This window comes from Emiliania huxleyi (assembly GCF_000372725.1).
Source record: "Emiliania huxleyi CCMP1516 unplaced genomic scaffold EMIHUscaffold_28, whole genome shotgun sequence".
NCBI classification, from domain to species: domain Eukaryota; phylum Haptophyta; order Isochrysidales; family Noelaerhabdaceae; genus Emiliania; species Emiliania huxleyi.
Window position 1 is genome coordinate 617,780 of NW_005199926.1, and position 13,557 is coordinate 631,336.

The window sequence follows — 13,557 nt, forward strand, 5'->3', positions numbered from 1 at the left end:
AATAAAAAAATAAAAAACATAAAAAAAAGAAAGAAAAGAAAACATGAAGACAAGGAAAAATAACAGAAAGGGAAAAAGACTGAGTGAAACAAAAAAGAATGATAGCGGTACAAAAGAAAAAAAATCTTACAGGTAGAAAGTAAGAGAGTACAGAGAGCAATGAACAAGATGTTCATCTATATCACTCTGCTCACTATCTCTCTCTCTCTCTCTCTCTCTCTCTCTGACTCTCAGAAGATACATGTAGAACCCAAGGGAGGGCGGGAGAATGGCGCACCGCCACCACACAGGGATTTTGACTGGTGTTAGCCGTCCCCCACCCACCCTTGCTCGGGCGTCTGCCTTTTCGTATTCCCTCTTCTCATGGTCATTGAGAAGAAAATACCTGCGATTGCGCTGCGCGCTGTCTATGAGTTCACAGACTTTATTGAGAAGATCCACGGTCGCAGCTGGATGGAGAGGAGGCCTGGGAACGGGAACTGAGGGACCTCTCTCTCTCCGGCGTACGTACCTTAAGGTAGGTAGGGAACGATTCGTTTTAAGAATGGAAATACAGCGGTCAACAGCTGCTTTGCTTCATCTGCCACAGGTTATATTTATGATTATATATTATTTTTTTCGCCTTTGCGCGAGTTTTTCGTAATCGCCGCCCCCGCGTGCACACGTCAGTATCCTGGACCGCCTGACGCGCGATGCTGTGCATCTGCATGGTCCAGGGCTATATACTGGTTGCCATGCCACAGTCATCTTCTTCGTCGACGATGGAATCGCTCGGCGTCATGAGCTGCCTGCACGCCGAGTCCTCGATATCTTCAAGAAGGGCATGTCAAAAGCAGAGTCTGTCGCAGATCAACCCAATCTGGAAGGTTCTCGCCGACGAGCATTCGCACATCTGCCAACTACCAGCAGCGCTGCTGAGGTCATACTCGCTGAACCAAAGCACCATCTTCAAGGACCATGTGCTCCCCACGCAGCCGAGCATCCGGGCGCTGCTGGCAGCGAGAAGGCCAGTCCTCGTGCTGTTGCGCAAGCCTATCGCTTCACTGCACGGCTGGTGCGAGCGCCGCCTGCGGGAAGGCTGGCAGCTCTCGAATATCATCGAACGGGCCGCCGCTCGCTTTGCGGCACTCGTCGTGTTTGACAGCACGTGGCGCCAGACCGTCGCTCGCCACGCTGGGCAGTTTCTCCTGGTTGAATATGAGCGCATGCAATCGCAGGGGCGCGAAGCGGCGATGGGCGCCATGCTGGCCACCTGGAAGGTTCCCGCCTGCCGCAGCTTTAGTGACAGCACCGCGCATTTAGTCAATGAAACCTCGACGGCTGAGTGCTCCAGAGTCGTGAACCGAGTCGTGGCGCCGACTCCCTCGACGACTGCGCTTGATGCCGTGCAAGCCCGCACGACTGCACAGGATGGCGACGGCCGTGACGGCAGTGATGGCGACAGCGGTGGCGATGGCGGCGAAGGGAGCGGCGCTCAACGCTCGAATGTCACCACTGGACGAGATCGATGCGACCCGCGCGCTCGCCGCATCCTGTTGGTTGGCAATGGCCCGTCGGTCTTAAACAACCTCCTGGGCTGGGCCATCGATAGCTTTCCGCACGTGGTCCGCTTCAATGAGTACCAGATCTCTTACGGCTTCGAGTCCCACGTCGGGAGGGAAATCCAGCGCTGGGTAGTCGGCAGTGCTTTCGCGGCTGAGCTCATTGCAGCCTATCCTGAGCGTACCGCGCCGGTCCTTGTTGCGCTTCCGCACCGCCGCGGGAACTGCAGCTACGTCTACATGCGTCTGGCCGCCGAGGCTCAACTGACACACTCGCAGCGTGAGCGGGTTGCGTTTGTGTCCGATGCGACGGCGCGAAGCCTTTCGCAACGGCTGGATGCTGTGCCCTCGAGCGGCCTGACAGTGCTTTGGCATTTTTTGCAGACGTTTCCGTTGGTGCACATTCACGGCTTCGACTTTTTCGCCAACTCCCGCGCGGGCGTGCACTACTTTGACGATGGTTTGCGGCGTTCGCCCCACAGCGAGTCGCAGGAGCGCAGTATCGTCAACGAGCTCATCTCCGCGGGTCGCGTGCAGCTGCTTTCAAGCTGCTACAACGAGACAGCTCGCCCACAAAGCAGCATGACGCCGCGTCAGGCCATTGTGTCGCAGTCTCGTATCACTGATCGACGTCCCCTTCACTGCACACGCGCCACGCCAAGTCACACAAAGCAGCGTGGCACCGCGTTGGCCCATCATGTCGCGCATCACGAGACGCGTCCCCCTTCACTGCAAATGCGACGTCGGCGCTCGAGGACGACTTCCCAGGATCAGATCTGAAGGATGCAAAGGGAGCGCACATCGCCAGCCTGGACGCTTACTGCCGTTACGAAGGGGCGCCGCCGGGCCACGTTGAAAACGGACGGTGGGTGGGGGGCGCGCCGCTGTGGTGGCATTCAAGGCTCGGGCTGGACGAGGTAGCGTCAATGCCGCGCTCACCGCAGTGGCGCCACTCGGAAGCTTCCAAGAAGTGCGGGCGCTGCGCCGAATGCCCTCCAGCGCCGGGGTGCCAGCCCTACTGCAGCCCGAGCTGCCAGCGGGCGCACTGGAGGATCGAGCACAGAGAGGTGTACCCGCCGGCGGGATGGCGGGGGGACTCCCAGGGCCATCATGCAAGGTGGGCGAGTGCAAGGCGGGGGCGCGGTCGGCCCGTGCAGACCGTTGCGAGTAGCCGGCGGGTGGCGTCTCTGCCTGACCGCCGGCGGGTCAACTCGCGGACCACGGACCAGACAGTGCTGGTCCGCACCAAAACAGTGGTCTCACGGCGTATCCTCCTACTGCCAGCCAGGCACATCCGCCTCGAGCGTACGCTCAAACACGAGCCGAGGGGTGAGGGGGCGGCGGCGGCGAAGAGGCGGGAGCTGGGTCCAGTGCGCTCTGCTGCTGGGGGGGGTCGGGATCTCTCTCTCTCTCTCTCTCTCTCTCTCTCTCTCTCTCTCTCTCTCTCTCTCTCTCTCTCTCTCTCTCTCTCTCTCTCTCCGTCCCTCCCTCCCGCCCTCCCTCCGCTCTCCCCCCCCCCCCTCTCTCTGCAGACAGGAGCTGCTCTCCCTCGTTGGACGTTGCGGTAGGCCGATTCGAAGAAAGGCGTGCTGGCCAGAATTACTTCCACATTCCGAGGTTGCCGCAAAGAATTCTTCCCACCCACGGCGGCGAGGAAGCCCCGGCGCGCACCGCCTTTGTGCCAGGACCCCCCGTCGGCGCACAGCTGCGCGCCAGAGTGCAGCGCGATGCCCAAAGCGGCATACGAGGACTGGGGCCCTGGCTGCAGCGAGCTCTCGTCGCTAAAGAGCGCCACAGACAAGGCGCTCCTGGACAACACCGAGGAGCGCTACAAGGCCGGCAACATCTACACGCGCAGCGGCCGCCTCCTGCTGGCCGTGAATCCGTACAAGAAGCTGCCGCTGTGTGTGTGTATGTACGCGGACGAAACAAACACAGACAGAGAGAGAAAGCTCGCTTCCGAGCTCTCACGCCGCGCGTAGGGCCCTTAGGGGCCTAGAGAACACAACCCCCTCTCTCTTTTCTCCCAGTAAGCTAAAAAACACAAGCGGAGGACCATTGGGTTTGTACTATTAACAACGAAGGCGCTCTCAAAAAAAAAACACACGAACTGCAAAGAGAGGACAGAGCAGCTGCCCGTCGAGGGAGCGTGCGTGCCCTCCACTCGCCAGCGCATGGGCGTCTGCGCATCACGCCAGCCTGCCACCAGTGCAGAGCAACCGGAGCAGCCTGGACCAAGCTCTGGCTTCTACTTTGTGCGGGACGATCACACGGCGACGGTACAGCAGGCTCGGCTCGCGGCCGACTTGCATAAGTACGCCAATGGATCCCTCTGGCTCGAGTTCTTCTACGAGGAGCAGCTGGCGGCCGTGCGGGCGGCGTTTGCCACGCCAGGAGTGGTCGACGACGAGGCGGTCCTCGCGCAAGTCAAGAAGGCGGTCATGTCGAACGGGTGGTCCGATGCCTTCAACCAGTCGCTCGTAGACTTGTTGCGGCTCGCGCACCAGCACTCAATCTCCATCCACGCGCTGGACTCGCCAGAGTGGTCGCTCGATGCCTTCACGGAGAGGTATGGCACCTTCCGCGGCAGGCTCAAGTACTTAGCTAACCGCGCATCGCAGGAGAACGACGGCGAGGGTGCCACAAGCCGCTGGGCAAAGCGGGTGATGGAGGAGCATGCCGAGGGCACGGCACCGGCGCCGGTGGTCGTGATGGGCGGCGCGGAGCACGGGCCGGTAATGCTCGAGATCGTGCCGGTGTTCGAATTCATGTACGAGGACGCTGGCGCGGTGAGGGCGGCAGCAAAGGCCAAGGTGGAGGCCGAGCTCGCGGCTGCCAAGGAGGCCAAGTCGGAGGCGGAGGAGGAGGAGGAGGCGGCGGAGGCAAAGATTGGCTCTGCGCTGGCCCTCTTCAGCAGATGAGCTCGCCACGAGGACCTCTTCCTCTCAACTGAATCAGAGCCGCTGCCGGTGCCGCGCTGCGCGCACCGGCCGCAGCGCGCCAGGGCCGCGCCCCGCGCACAGTACACCTCGGACGGGAATCTGCATTCAAAAACCCGTGCGCGAAAAAAAACCGAAAGGTGCGTGCACGCATCTCTAACGAATTTACTGTGACCAGCACGGGACTCGTGTGGCCGTGACTGGCCGATCAGGGCGGCGCAGGCAGTGATGCATCCCGGTATCTCTGCACGTCCCTCGCATTGTCAATCGCGTTATCGCCACCACTCTCCTCCCCGGAGCCCTCGTGGGGACCAGTCGCGGAGGAGCCCCGTTTCCGCCCACTCTCCCGCACCTCCTGGAGATGGGAGGCTGCCGGCCCCAACGCCTCGCTGATCGCCAAGGCGGTCGCGCCCCAGTCGTCGCCGCCGTCGCCTTGCCAACTCAGCTCAAACTCCTGACGCGCGGCGGGGCGGCGTCGCGCGGGCTGGGAGGGGCGAAGATGGGCGGGTCGGGGCCTGGGCGGCGGCTCGTGCGGTCAGTGCGCCGCGCACCTTGTCGCGGGAGCGGCGGAGCCAGAGCAGTGTGGCGGCGTAGAGCAGCGCGTACTCCACGTCCGTCTTGACCTACGAGCCACGTGGACCTGGCGATGAGGAGGCCCGTGTGGCCTCGCCCGAGCCGCCTCCTCCCTCTCTCACCATCCAGAGACGCCTCTCGCGCATCCGCTCGATGGTCGTGCGCACGAAGCCGTCGAGCTGCGCCTCGCTCTACAGGTGGGCGGGCGAGGCGGCGGTGGGGCGGCGGTGAGGCGGCGGCGGCGAGGCGGCGGCGAGGCGGCGGCGAGGCGGCAGCGGCGAGGCGGCGGCGAGGCGGCGGCGGCGAGGCGGCGGCGAGGCGGCGGCGGCGAGAGGGGTAGCAGGGCGGGCGGCTGCTCTCGGTGTGCCGCGATGGGACGGTCACTGCGACGCTCGCGTGCGCCACCTGCAACGCCGGCAGCCGCTGCAGGACTCGGAGGAGCGCGATGAGCGTGCCCGTCCTCCCGACGCCGGCCTGTTCACAGCTACAGCTGTGAAGAGACGCCGTTCATAGAGGGAGCGTGCCCGTCCTCCCGACGCCGACCGAGCAGTGGCAGACGCACCAGTGGGGCTCGCCTAGCGGCCGGTTCCGGGAGAGGCTTCACGGAGGTGTCGCGGCAGTGGCGGGCGCGCAAGCTGGGGAGTCACCGCGCGCGAGCAGCTGCTGCAGGTGCACCGCCAGGTGCAGCACATTCTCCGCGTTGGCATAGAAGGGGCGGGTGCCAATCGACGACGAGGCGGGAAAGTCGAGCCTAGGTCCGCCGGGGCCCAGTGAGACGGCCGGTGACAGCGTGCCTCGTGTCGGCTCTCGAGCCAATCGTGTGCAGCGTGTGTGCGTGTGGGCCCGTCCTCCATGCTCGCAGCACATGGACATTTGACATCCGCGACCCTCGGTGACCGGTTCCGGTGCGCCAGTGGGAGCGCGGAGCGCGCGGCGCGCGCGGCGGCAGCGGGGAGGGTCACGCGCCAGCGCGAGTACCAGTAGAGCACCACCACGCGCGTGCGCTCGCCGCGGGACGGCGGCGGCCCGCCAGAGGCGGAGCCACGCAGCTCGACGGCGTACCGCAGCAGCCCCGCCACCGACTCGCAGCTCTCGTGGCCGAGCGTGCGCACCTGCACCGCCCACCCGCGCGACTCGCGCTCCATCGCCTCGTCGAAGGGCGGCCAGTAGCGCTCGCGCTTGTCCGCCGGCGCCGAGCCCACCTTGTCGCGCTCGTGCGTCAGGTTGACGATGACTCGCGCTCCCGTCTCCCACACCATCATCCAAAAGTGCTCGAACGTCGAGCGCTTTGGGCACATCGTCGCTATGAAGGCGGGCGCCTCCTCGCCGAGGTTGTCAATGGGAGACGCGTTGATGTACTCCACCGTTTGCAGGTCCAGCAGCGCATCCACATACGGCCCCATCTGCCCGCCGAAGCGGTTGAGCTCGTGAGACACCGTCGGCTTGTAAGGCCCGCGGTTGCGGAGCGCGTAGTACTCGGCCGCCTCGCCCTGCTGCCGCCAGCGGCCAAGCTTCTCCTCGATGATCTTTTCCAGGCCGCTCATGCAGTTCGCGCAACGCGACGGCGCGGTTCTTGCAGTGAGAGAAGAAGAATTTTACAGTTAGGCGGTCGCAGAAGAAACGAATGAGAAGGGCACTGGACGTCCTCCCATCCACCACCCTGCTTTTGCCGCCTTTTCTTTCTTTCTTTCTAGGGCACGGGACTGGCGCGCACTGGCACTAAACAGGTATAGGAAGGCGAAGAACAGCCAGGCTCGGACTGGACACTATGGGAGCGAAGAAGAGAAGAGTCCATTCCTCACGCAAGGTGATTCACTGTTCCTGCTGATGAGACACTCCTAAGTTTCATGTACCCGAGGCGGCAAGCAAGCCGGCTCAAAGAGAGCACAAAATGCAGTCGGCCTGCGATGAGGCTGCTAATTTGATCCGCGGCGACGTTGCGACTCAGGCCCTGGCACGCCAACTCGTGCGGCGGCGCGTTCATCTCAACGCCACGGCATGCCGGCGCGCTAGGTCGATCGTCACGAATCACAGCGGCCGGATGATCCTAACAGCCTATGGGAGGGGATGCTCCCCTCGACCCAAGAAGCCATCCGAGCTCGCATTCGTTCAGGTCTCGACCCTCTTCCTCGACGATGTTGTGCCGCGACTTCAGGTTGGGGCGGCGTCGGGCTGCGGCATCCCGCCCGAGGAGAAGAGGGACCTCGACGTGCACTGCCCCCCCGTGAGGAGCGTTCGGCAGCAGCTCTCGCAGGGCGCCATTGACTGGCACCAAAGGCTCGCGCGCGCTCCGCCTCGAGAGCATCGCCGCCGCAACTGTCCCGGCTGCCTGGGAGACCCCGCAGCCTGCTGCAGCGGAAATGGGGTCTGCCTCCTCGACATATGCGCCTGCTACGAGGGCTTTGGTGGGCTCGACTGCGCGCACCCAGCCCCTCTCGAATCCATTCCTAAACCATCGCTTTCGTCTCCGGAATCAGCATCCTCGACTGCAGTGCCGGGCCGACATGAACATGAGGAGCTCTCGCCGCTGCCAACGCCCGCAGCGCCGCCTCGCCGCGGCGTCTCCATCTTTGTGTACTCCGTGCCACCGGAGCTAGGGCAACTCGTAAAGTCCCTACAGGACGAAAACATCTTCCATCTGTATTCGACGGAGGATCACTTCCTTGAGCGGCTGCTGCGGAGCGGCAGTCGCACGCTCGATCCGGAGCAGGCAGACCTCTTCTACGTGCCGACGCTGAGCTACCACGTGATGAGGAGTAGGTGCCCACGCGCCCTGGTGCGGCTGCTCCAGCACTGGGTGAGGACAGCATACCCCTACTGGAACCGCTCCGGCGGGCGCGACCACGTCTTCTTCCTCACTCACGACACTGGCGGCTGTGCGTTGGGCGAGGCGGGTACGTCACCCATACTGCTTTCTCACTGGGGTCTGCTGGGACCTCGCACGGCGATGCGGCCGAGCGCAGACGGGCGCGGCGACCTCGGCAGTCAAGAGGCAATCGAGCGTGAGTTGCGCAGGGGGCGGTGGTGCTTCTCGCCTCACAAGGACATCGTGGTGCCACCATTTGCGGGGTGCGGCGGCGGCGGAGGCGGCGGCGGCGGCGGCGGCGGCGGTGTGTTTGGCGATTGCAGCCACAAGCTAGCAGACTGGTTTGGACAGCGAAAGGCGAACGGAGCCAATGCTGCACCGGCGCCGGCACCGATGGTGGACATCAATCGAAGCTGGCGGCATGAACTGCTTCACGCAGGGGGAATATGGGCCTGGCGCAATCGACATGGCGAGGGCAGGGGCGAGCGTGGCTACTCGCAAGGCGTGCGACAGCGTCTGTACGAGCTGTACGGATCCGGCCCGGCGACCCACGGCATTGCAATCCACAAGCACGGAGTGAATCAGTCGGCATGGCTCGACGCAAAATTCTGCCTTGCTTCTAGCGGCGTGGGCTGGGGTCTACGTACGGCCGCAATGGCCATGTTGGGCTGCCTGCCGCTCATCTTTCAGCCGTTCGTGATGCAGCCGCTCGAAGATCTGCTCCCGTCTTACCCGAACTTCTCTCTCCGCGTCGACCGGCTGCAGCTCGCCTCTGACCTGCCTGCACTACTCGCAGCTGTTGGACCCGGCCAGGTGAGCGCCATGCGTGTCGCGCTGCGGGCGGCGGGGCAAGCCCTGTCATGGGCACCTGGCGGCCTGGCCTTCGACTACACGATCGCGGCGCTCTGCTTTCGGGCTATTGAGCTGCACGGATCGCTCAAGTCGGGCGGGGCGGAATGCGCGCCTCGAGGACTCCCGCTCGAGCCTCGTCCGCAGCTCCCCTCGTGGTTTCCACCCGCTGTGGTAGAGACTACGGTGGTCCTCCGGCGCGAGCGTGCGGCTGCCATGCGCGAGCTGCGCGCCCGTGCCAGTATGCGCGCAGCCCCTAGGGAGGTGGCCCAATTTCGGACACCTCGACCCGAGGACCTTACGGAGGTCGCGGTGCTCGCGTTCCGCAACCTGCAGCCTCCGGCAGGCGCGCGACGAGGCTTCTGCGGCGTCACCTCCTACGGTCGCAGTTGTCGCAGGCACCGTTCCGGCGCGATGGGCCTCTTCGAGCGGCCAGGCACCGAGCTGGAGCTGGACACGGCGGTGGCACCCCCTCGCAACTTGCAGGGCTGCATTGCCGCTTGCCGTAAATGCCGCCACTGCCGATTCGTTTCCTTCTCAGCCACCCCAGGCTTCGCGGAGTGTTCATGGTACGCCTCGTGTGCGCAGCTGCAAGATCCCCCACTGCTTGCCCCCGACTATGTCACCGTGGCAGTACCGTCCTAACAGATCATGGATATGAGGCATCCCAGTTAGCAGTTTCTCTTTTCTCCTATACACACACGTCCCCAATATAAGAGCCAATAAAGTAAGGGCAACCCGCGACCCGAACCCGGAGCCAATGTATTTGGCAATATATTGCGGATAGAGATTTGTTTGGCACGCTAATGGCCCACGCACTCACAGGGCACACGGGACGCCGAATATTGACGACGCGCTCGACCCGGGTTAAGCCCAATTTGTCGTCGCGTCGGCAAGTCCTGAGAGCAGCCACTGCGCGGGAAAGAACATGCTTGGGTTGTACAGCGGCAGCACCCTCAGCCTCAACGAGCCAGTTGGGAGGGCAACCCCGCCAAAGCATACGCCATCCGGCCTCGTCCCCAGGTGGAGGTCGAATTGGAAACAGTTTTCGTCGAATGAGGACTCCCGCTCGAGCCTGTCGAATGAGCAGCGCACGCACCCACAATCGACTACCGTATCCCCGTCGTCCTCGTCAACCTCCCACTCGACACTGCAAAGAACAAAGCACACGGCAAAAGCACTGTCCCTGCGTCGCCTGGCCAACACTCGAAATTGCGTCGGCTCGAAGCTGATCGTCGATGTCTCATTGAGAACAAATTCCAGGGTCGTCAGATCTCCCTCTTCCACGGAGCGTGCGCGCACCTGCAATGCTGCCCCGCAGATTCCTCTTGGTGTGGGAAATCTCATTCTCCAAGTCTCTGGTCTCTAATCTCAAAGTCTCCCACCGGAGGCCGAGTGACTGAGGTCTCAAGTGTCAAATCTCTGGTCTCAAATCTCTGGGTAGCACTGTAGACCCGAGAGCCGAGTGGAGTCTTTCAAATCTTTAAGCTCGAAAGCGCGTGATTCGTCTTCGTCAACCCTTGGCGGCAGCTTGTTGGCTTGGAGGATGAAGTCATATCGTGAGCGGAGGACCATGTCCGCCTCCCCCCCGCCCATCCTCGGCGTTTGGGCGGGCAGTGACCAATGGCTTGGAGACCATGGTGTATCAAACGGGAGCTCCCGCATGAGTTGCAGCCGTGTCGTCCAGCTCATGAGCTGGAAGACCGGTCCCAACGCCACTTCCGTTGGGCGAAAGCGGCGGAGGATCCGCTCCGCGAGCTGTTGCTGTGGGAGCAACTGCCGCCAACCCCTACAAACACGGCTCAAACTGCAGAGATAGCCCACGGCTGCGTGCATGCTCGTCCTGACTTCCGCCATGCCCTCTTCCGTGTCAAGCACGGCGTGCAGCAGGAGGCGCTCCTGCAGGTCAATGGGCAGCGAGCCAAGATTTACCACCTCGGCCTCCTCTGCTTGTAGTGCTGGCGCCCCGGCCGCCATCCCACGTCGGTCACGGTGCAGTTGCAGCTCTACGCGCTCACGCGCTTTGCAGGTTTGGAACTTGTACGCGCTTACTTGGGAGAACTCACAACCCCCTCGCACGACACTAGGCACGGGACTGGCGCGCACTGGCACTAACATTAGCTTACGTGGGAGAAAAGGGCCGACAACTGTGTTCTCTATATGCCCTAAGTAAGGGCCCTACGCGCGGCGTGAGAGAGCTCGGAAGCGAGCTTTGCACGGCGATCGAGAATGGCGCGGTTCACTTGTAGAACTTGGAGCGCGTGTTCGCATCGCTATCTAGATAGAGCCCTCCAAGTGCAAGTGCGCCTGCGGGCATTTGACTTTTTTCTGCCCTCGCGCGAGGCCTCGCCCCGCTCATTGGAGCATAATATGCATAAACCATAATCACATTACGTTAATCCTTCTTCTTCCCCTTCGCGCCTACCCACTATCTCTCCCCACCCGCGAGTCAGAGAGAGACCCACACTCGACCATCGCGAAATGCGCACGCACAACACACTTAATTCATGGACACACACACGACAGAGCACACGCTACACTACGCCAACCACGCATCGTGGCTTTTCGCTCAGCTTCAGCCCATCATCATGCCGCGCGCCATGCCCTCGGCCACAATCTTCAGCGCGGTCATGCGGTGTTGCTCATTCACGTCGTTGAGCCACGGCAGCTGGAACCCGCTTGCCAACGCGCTGTATAGAAAGGACGGGATGACAACAATCATTTCGATCAGGTAGCGCGGGTATTGGCGGCCGTGGTGGCGTCGACTTGGACGGGTGCGCAGGAGCGGGAAGCGGTGCAGTGCGGCCATCGAGGCGGCGATGCCGCCAGACAAGAGGATCCGCTGCCTCCTGTCACGAGCCGCTTGGTCGTTGGTGTGTATTGGGCCGGCGTCGGCGGCGATGATCGCCGTGAGCAAGCGCATGCCCTCCTCCTGCGTGTCCTCCGCCGCGGCCTCGGCGCGCATCAGCTCGACGGCCGCCTCGACGACGCCCGCTTCGAGGCCGAGCATCTTGCGGGCGAGGCCGGCCGGGGAGCTGCCGTAGAGAATGTTTGAGACGCCTCCGATCAGCCCAGCGCCCGTGCCCGTCAACTCGCTACCGGCCTTCGTCTCGGCCGTGGCGCCGTCTCTCGACGCGGTGAGGCGCATCACGCGGACGATCGCCGCGAGTGCGCCCGCGCCGACCACGTAGTCCTCCGTTCCCTCCACGAGTGCAATCAGGCCTAGGCCCTCCGCGCCAAGCATCTGCAAGAGGGGGCGGGGGCGGCGGGAGGGGGGGTATGCAGTAAGGGGGGAAGGGTAGCGCGTGGGAGGAGGGGAACGGGGTCACCTGCAGGTCGTACACGCCCGGGAAGGCGTGCATCGCGCCTACGACACACTCGGCCAGCCGGCCCGCACGCATCTGCGCGAGCAGCGCCCGCGACGCCTCCTCGGCCAGGCCGCTGAAGGACGGCATCTTCTGCCGGATGGCGTCGATGCCGATCTGCGCGCGGTAGTCGTCGCCCGCCGCCGTCGCCCTGGCAACCTTGCCGGCCATCTCCGCGAGGCTGTCCCTCTCGAGCATCTTTGCCACCTCGTCGGTGTGGTTGGTGTACTCGAGGTCTGAGGCCTCCGCCATCACCACCACCGCCTTTGGGTCCACCTTCAGGTTTGCCGCTTTGAGGCTCACCACCTTGCGCCCGACGTGGCCCGGCCCGCTCTTTGGCGCGCCCACGATGAGGTGCGCGTGACCGTCGAGCAGAGAGACCTCGTACCGCCTCTTCTCCGGGATCCAGCTGAGCACGGCGCCGCGCTTGCCGTTCATCTCCTTTCCTGCTTCGGAGGTGAGGCCGTGGATGAACACGATAGACCCCTCGAGCGGCTCGGCCGGCTGCGCAGGGGGCGAGGACAAGCGACAAGGTCCGGGTTGGCGGCGCGGTCGATTGGCGCGGGTCAGTGGGGGCGGGCGGGGGGCGGCTATAGGGCGAGTGCGGGCGGCGCCAGACACCTCGGCGCTCGCGTCGTCGGTCGCCGCCGCCGGGGACGGGGGCGGGTGGGGGCGGGCGGGGGGCGGCTATAGGGCGAGTGCGGGCGGCGCCAGACACCTCGGCGCTCGCGTCGTCGGTCGCCGCCGCCGGGGACGGGGGCGGGTCGGCAAAGGGGCCGCACGATGCGAGGTGGCGCAGCGCGGGCGCAGCGTACTGGAACGCCTCGTACTGCGCGGGCGTGGGCGGGGGGAACACCTCGCAGTCGACGAGGCACAGCGCGGCCTTTTGAGCGAAGGACTCGTACTCGGCGCGCGTCGGCGGCCGGCTGGCGGCCTCCTCCTCCGTCAGGACGCCGAGCGTCTGCATCATCGAGAGCGGCTTGACGGCGAACGCCGTCGGCTCGTTCCGCTCGTCCGAGTACGAGCGCACAACCACGGCGTGCTTGCCCAGAAGGACGAGCCCGTTCATGCCCGGCTGCGGCACGGGGCCAGTCGGAAGGGCGGTGCCGAGGCTCAGCAGCACGCGAGGCAGGCCGCCGCCGTCACCGCCGTCGGTGAGGCTGTTGGGCGCGAACTCGTACTCGTCCTCCGCCTGCAAGCGCGCCATCTGGTGCCGGAGCGCGGGCCGCATGAAGGCAGCCAGCACTCGGCCGTCCTCGTTGCTTCCGGGCTCGTCCGCGTCGACAGGGTACGGGTGCATCCCGCTGGGAAGATCATGGCACAGCACGTGAAGGCGGCCAGACGTAATCATGTCGATGCCGCTCATGAGGACGTGGACCTTCCCCCTCTCCTGGCCCACCTTTGGCGACACGATCGCGGCGACGACCATGTCACGGTCGTGGAGATAGACGATGCCGCCGAGGTGGTCGCGCGGCTTTGGGCCA

At 64.0% G+C, this 13,557-nt stretch overlaps 3 protein-coding genes across 3 annotated transcripts; 1 reads left to right on the forward strand and 2 right to left on the reverse strand.

The window, feature by feature from the left end:
• Nucleotides 1–4,688: 4,688 nt before the first annotated feature.
• Nucleotides 4,689–6,597, reverse strand: EMIHUDRAFT_101233 (hypothetical protein; the record flags this gene model as incomplete). The annotated part of the gene is made up of 7 exons (XM_005776403.1): nt 4,689–4,934; nt 5,032–5,103; nt 5,176–5,244; nt 5,459–5,527; nt 5,597–5,628; nt 5,701–5,804; nt 5,951–6,597. The coding sequence occupies 7 exons, from the start codon at nt 6,595–6,597 to the stop codon at nt 4,689–4,691; spliced, it is 1,239 nt and encodes a 412-aa protein (XP_005776460.1).
• Nucleotides 6,598–6,944: 347 nt separating this feature from the next.
• Nucleotides 6,945–9,353, forward strand: EMIHUDRAFT_207083 (hypothetical protein; the record flags this gene model as incomplete). The annotated part of the gene is made up of 4 exons (XM_005776404.1): nt 6,945–7,947; nt 8,017–8,105; nt 8,190–8,255; nt 8,334–9,353. 4 exons carry the CDS (start codon nt 6,945–6,947, stop codon nt 9,351–9,353), a joined length of 2,178 nt encoding a protein of 725 aa, XP_005776461.1.
• Nucleotides 9,354–11,065: 1,712 nt separating this feature from the next.
• Nucleotides 11,066–11,919, reverse strand: EMIHUDRAFT_435519 (hypothetical protein). The gene has a single exon (XM_005776405.1). The coding sequence runs from the start codon at nt 11,854–11,856 to the stop codon at nt 11,284–11,286; it is 573 nt and encodes a 190-aa protein (XP_005776462.1). The 5' UTR covers nt 11,857–11,919; the 3' UTR covers nt 11,066–11,283.
• Between the last annotated feature and the right edge of the window lie 1,638 nt (nt 11,920–13,557).

Bases quoted from the DNA above. Each gene is read 5' to 3' on its own strand.
- EMIHUDRAFT_435519 (XM_005776405.1), bottom strand. From the start codon at position 11,856: ATGCGCCTCACCGCGTCGAGAGACGGCGCCACGGCCGAGACGAAGGCC.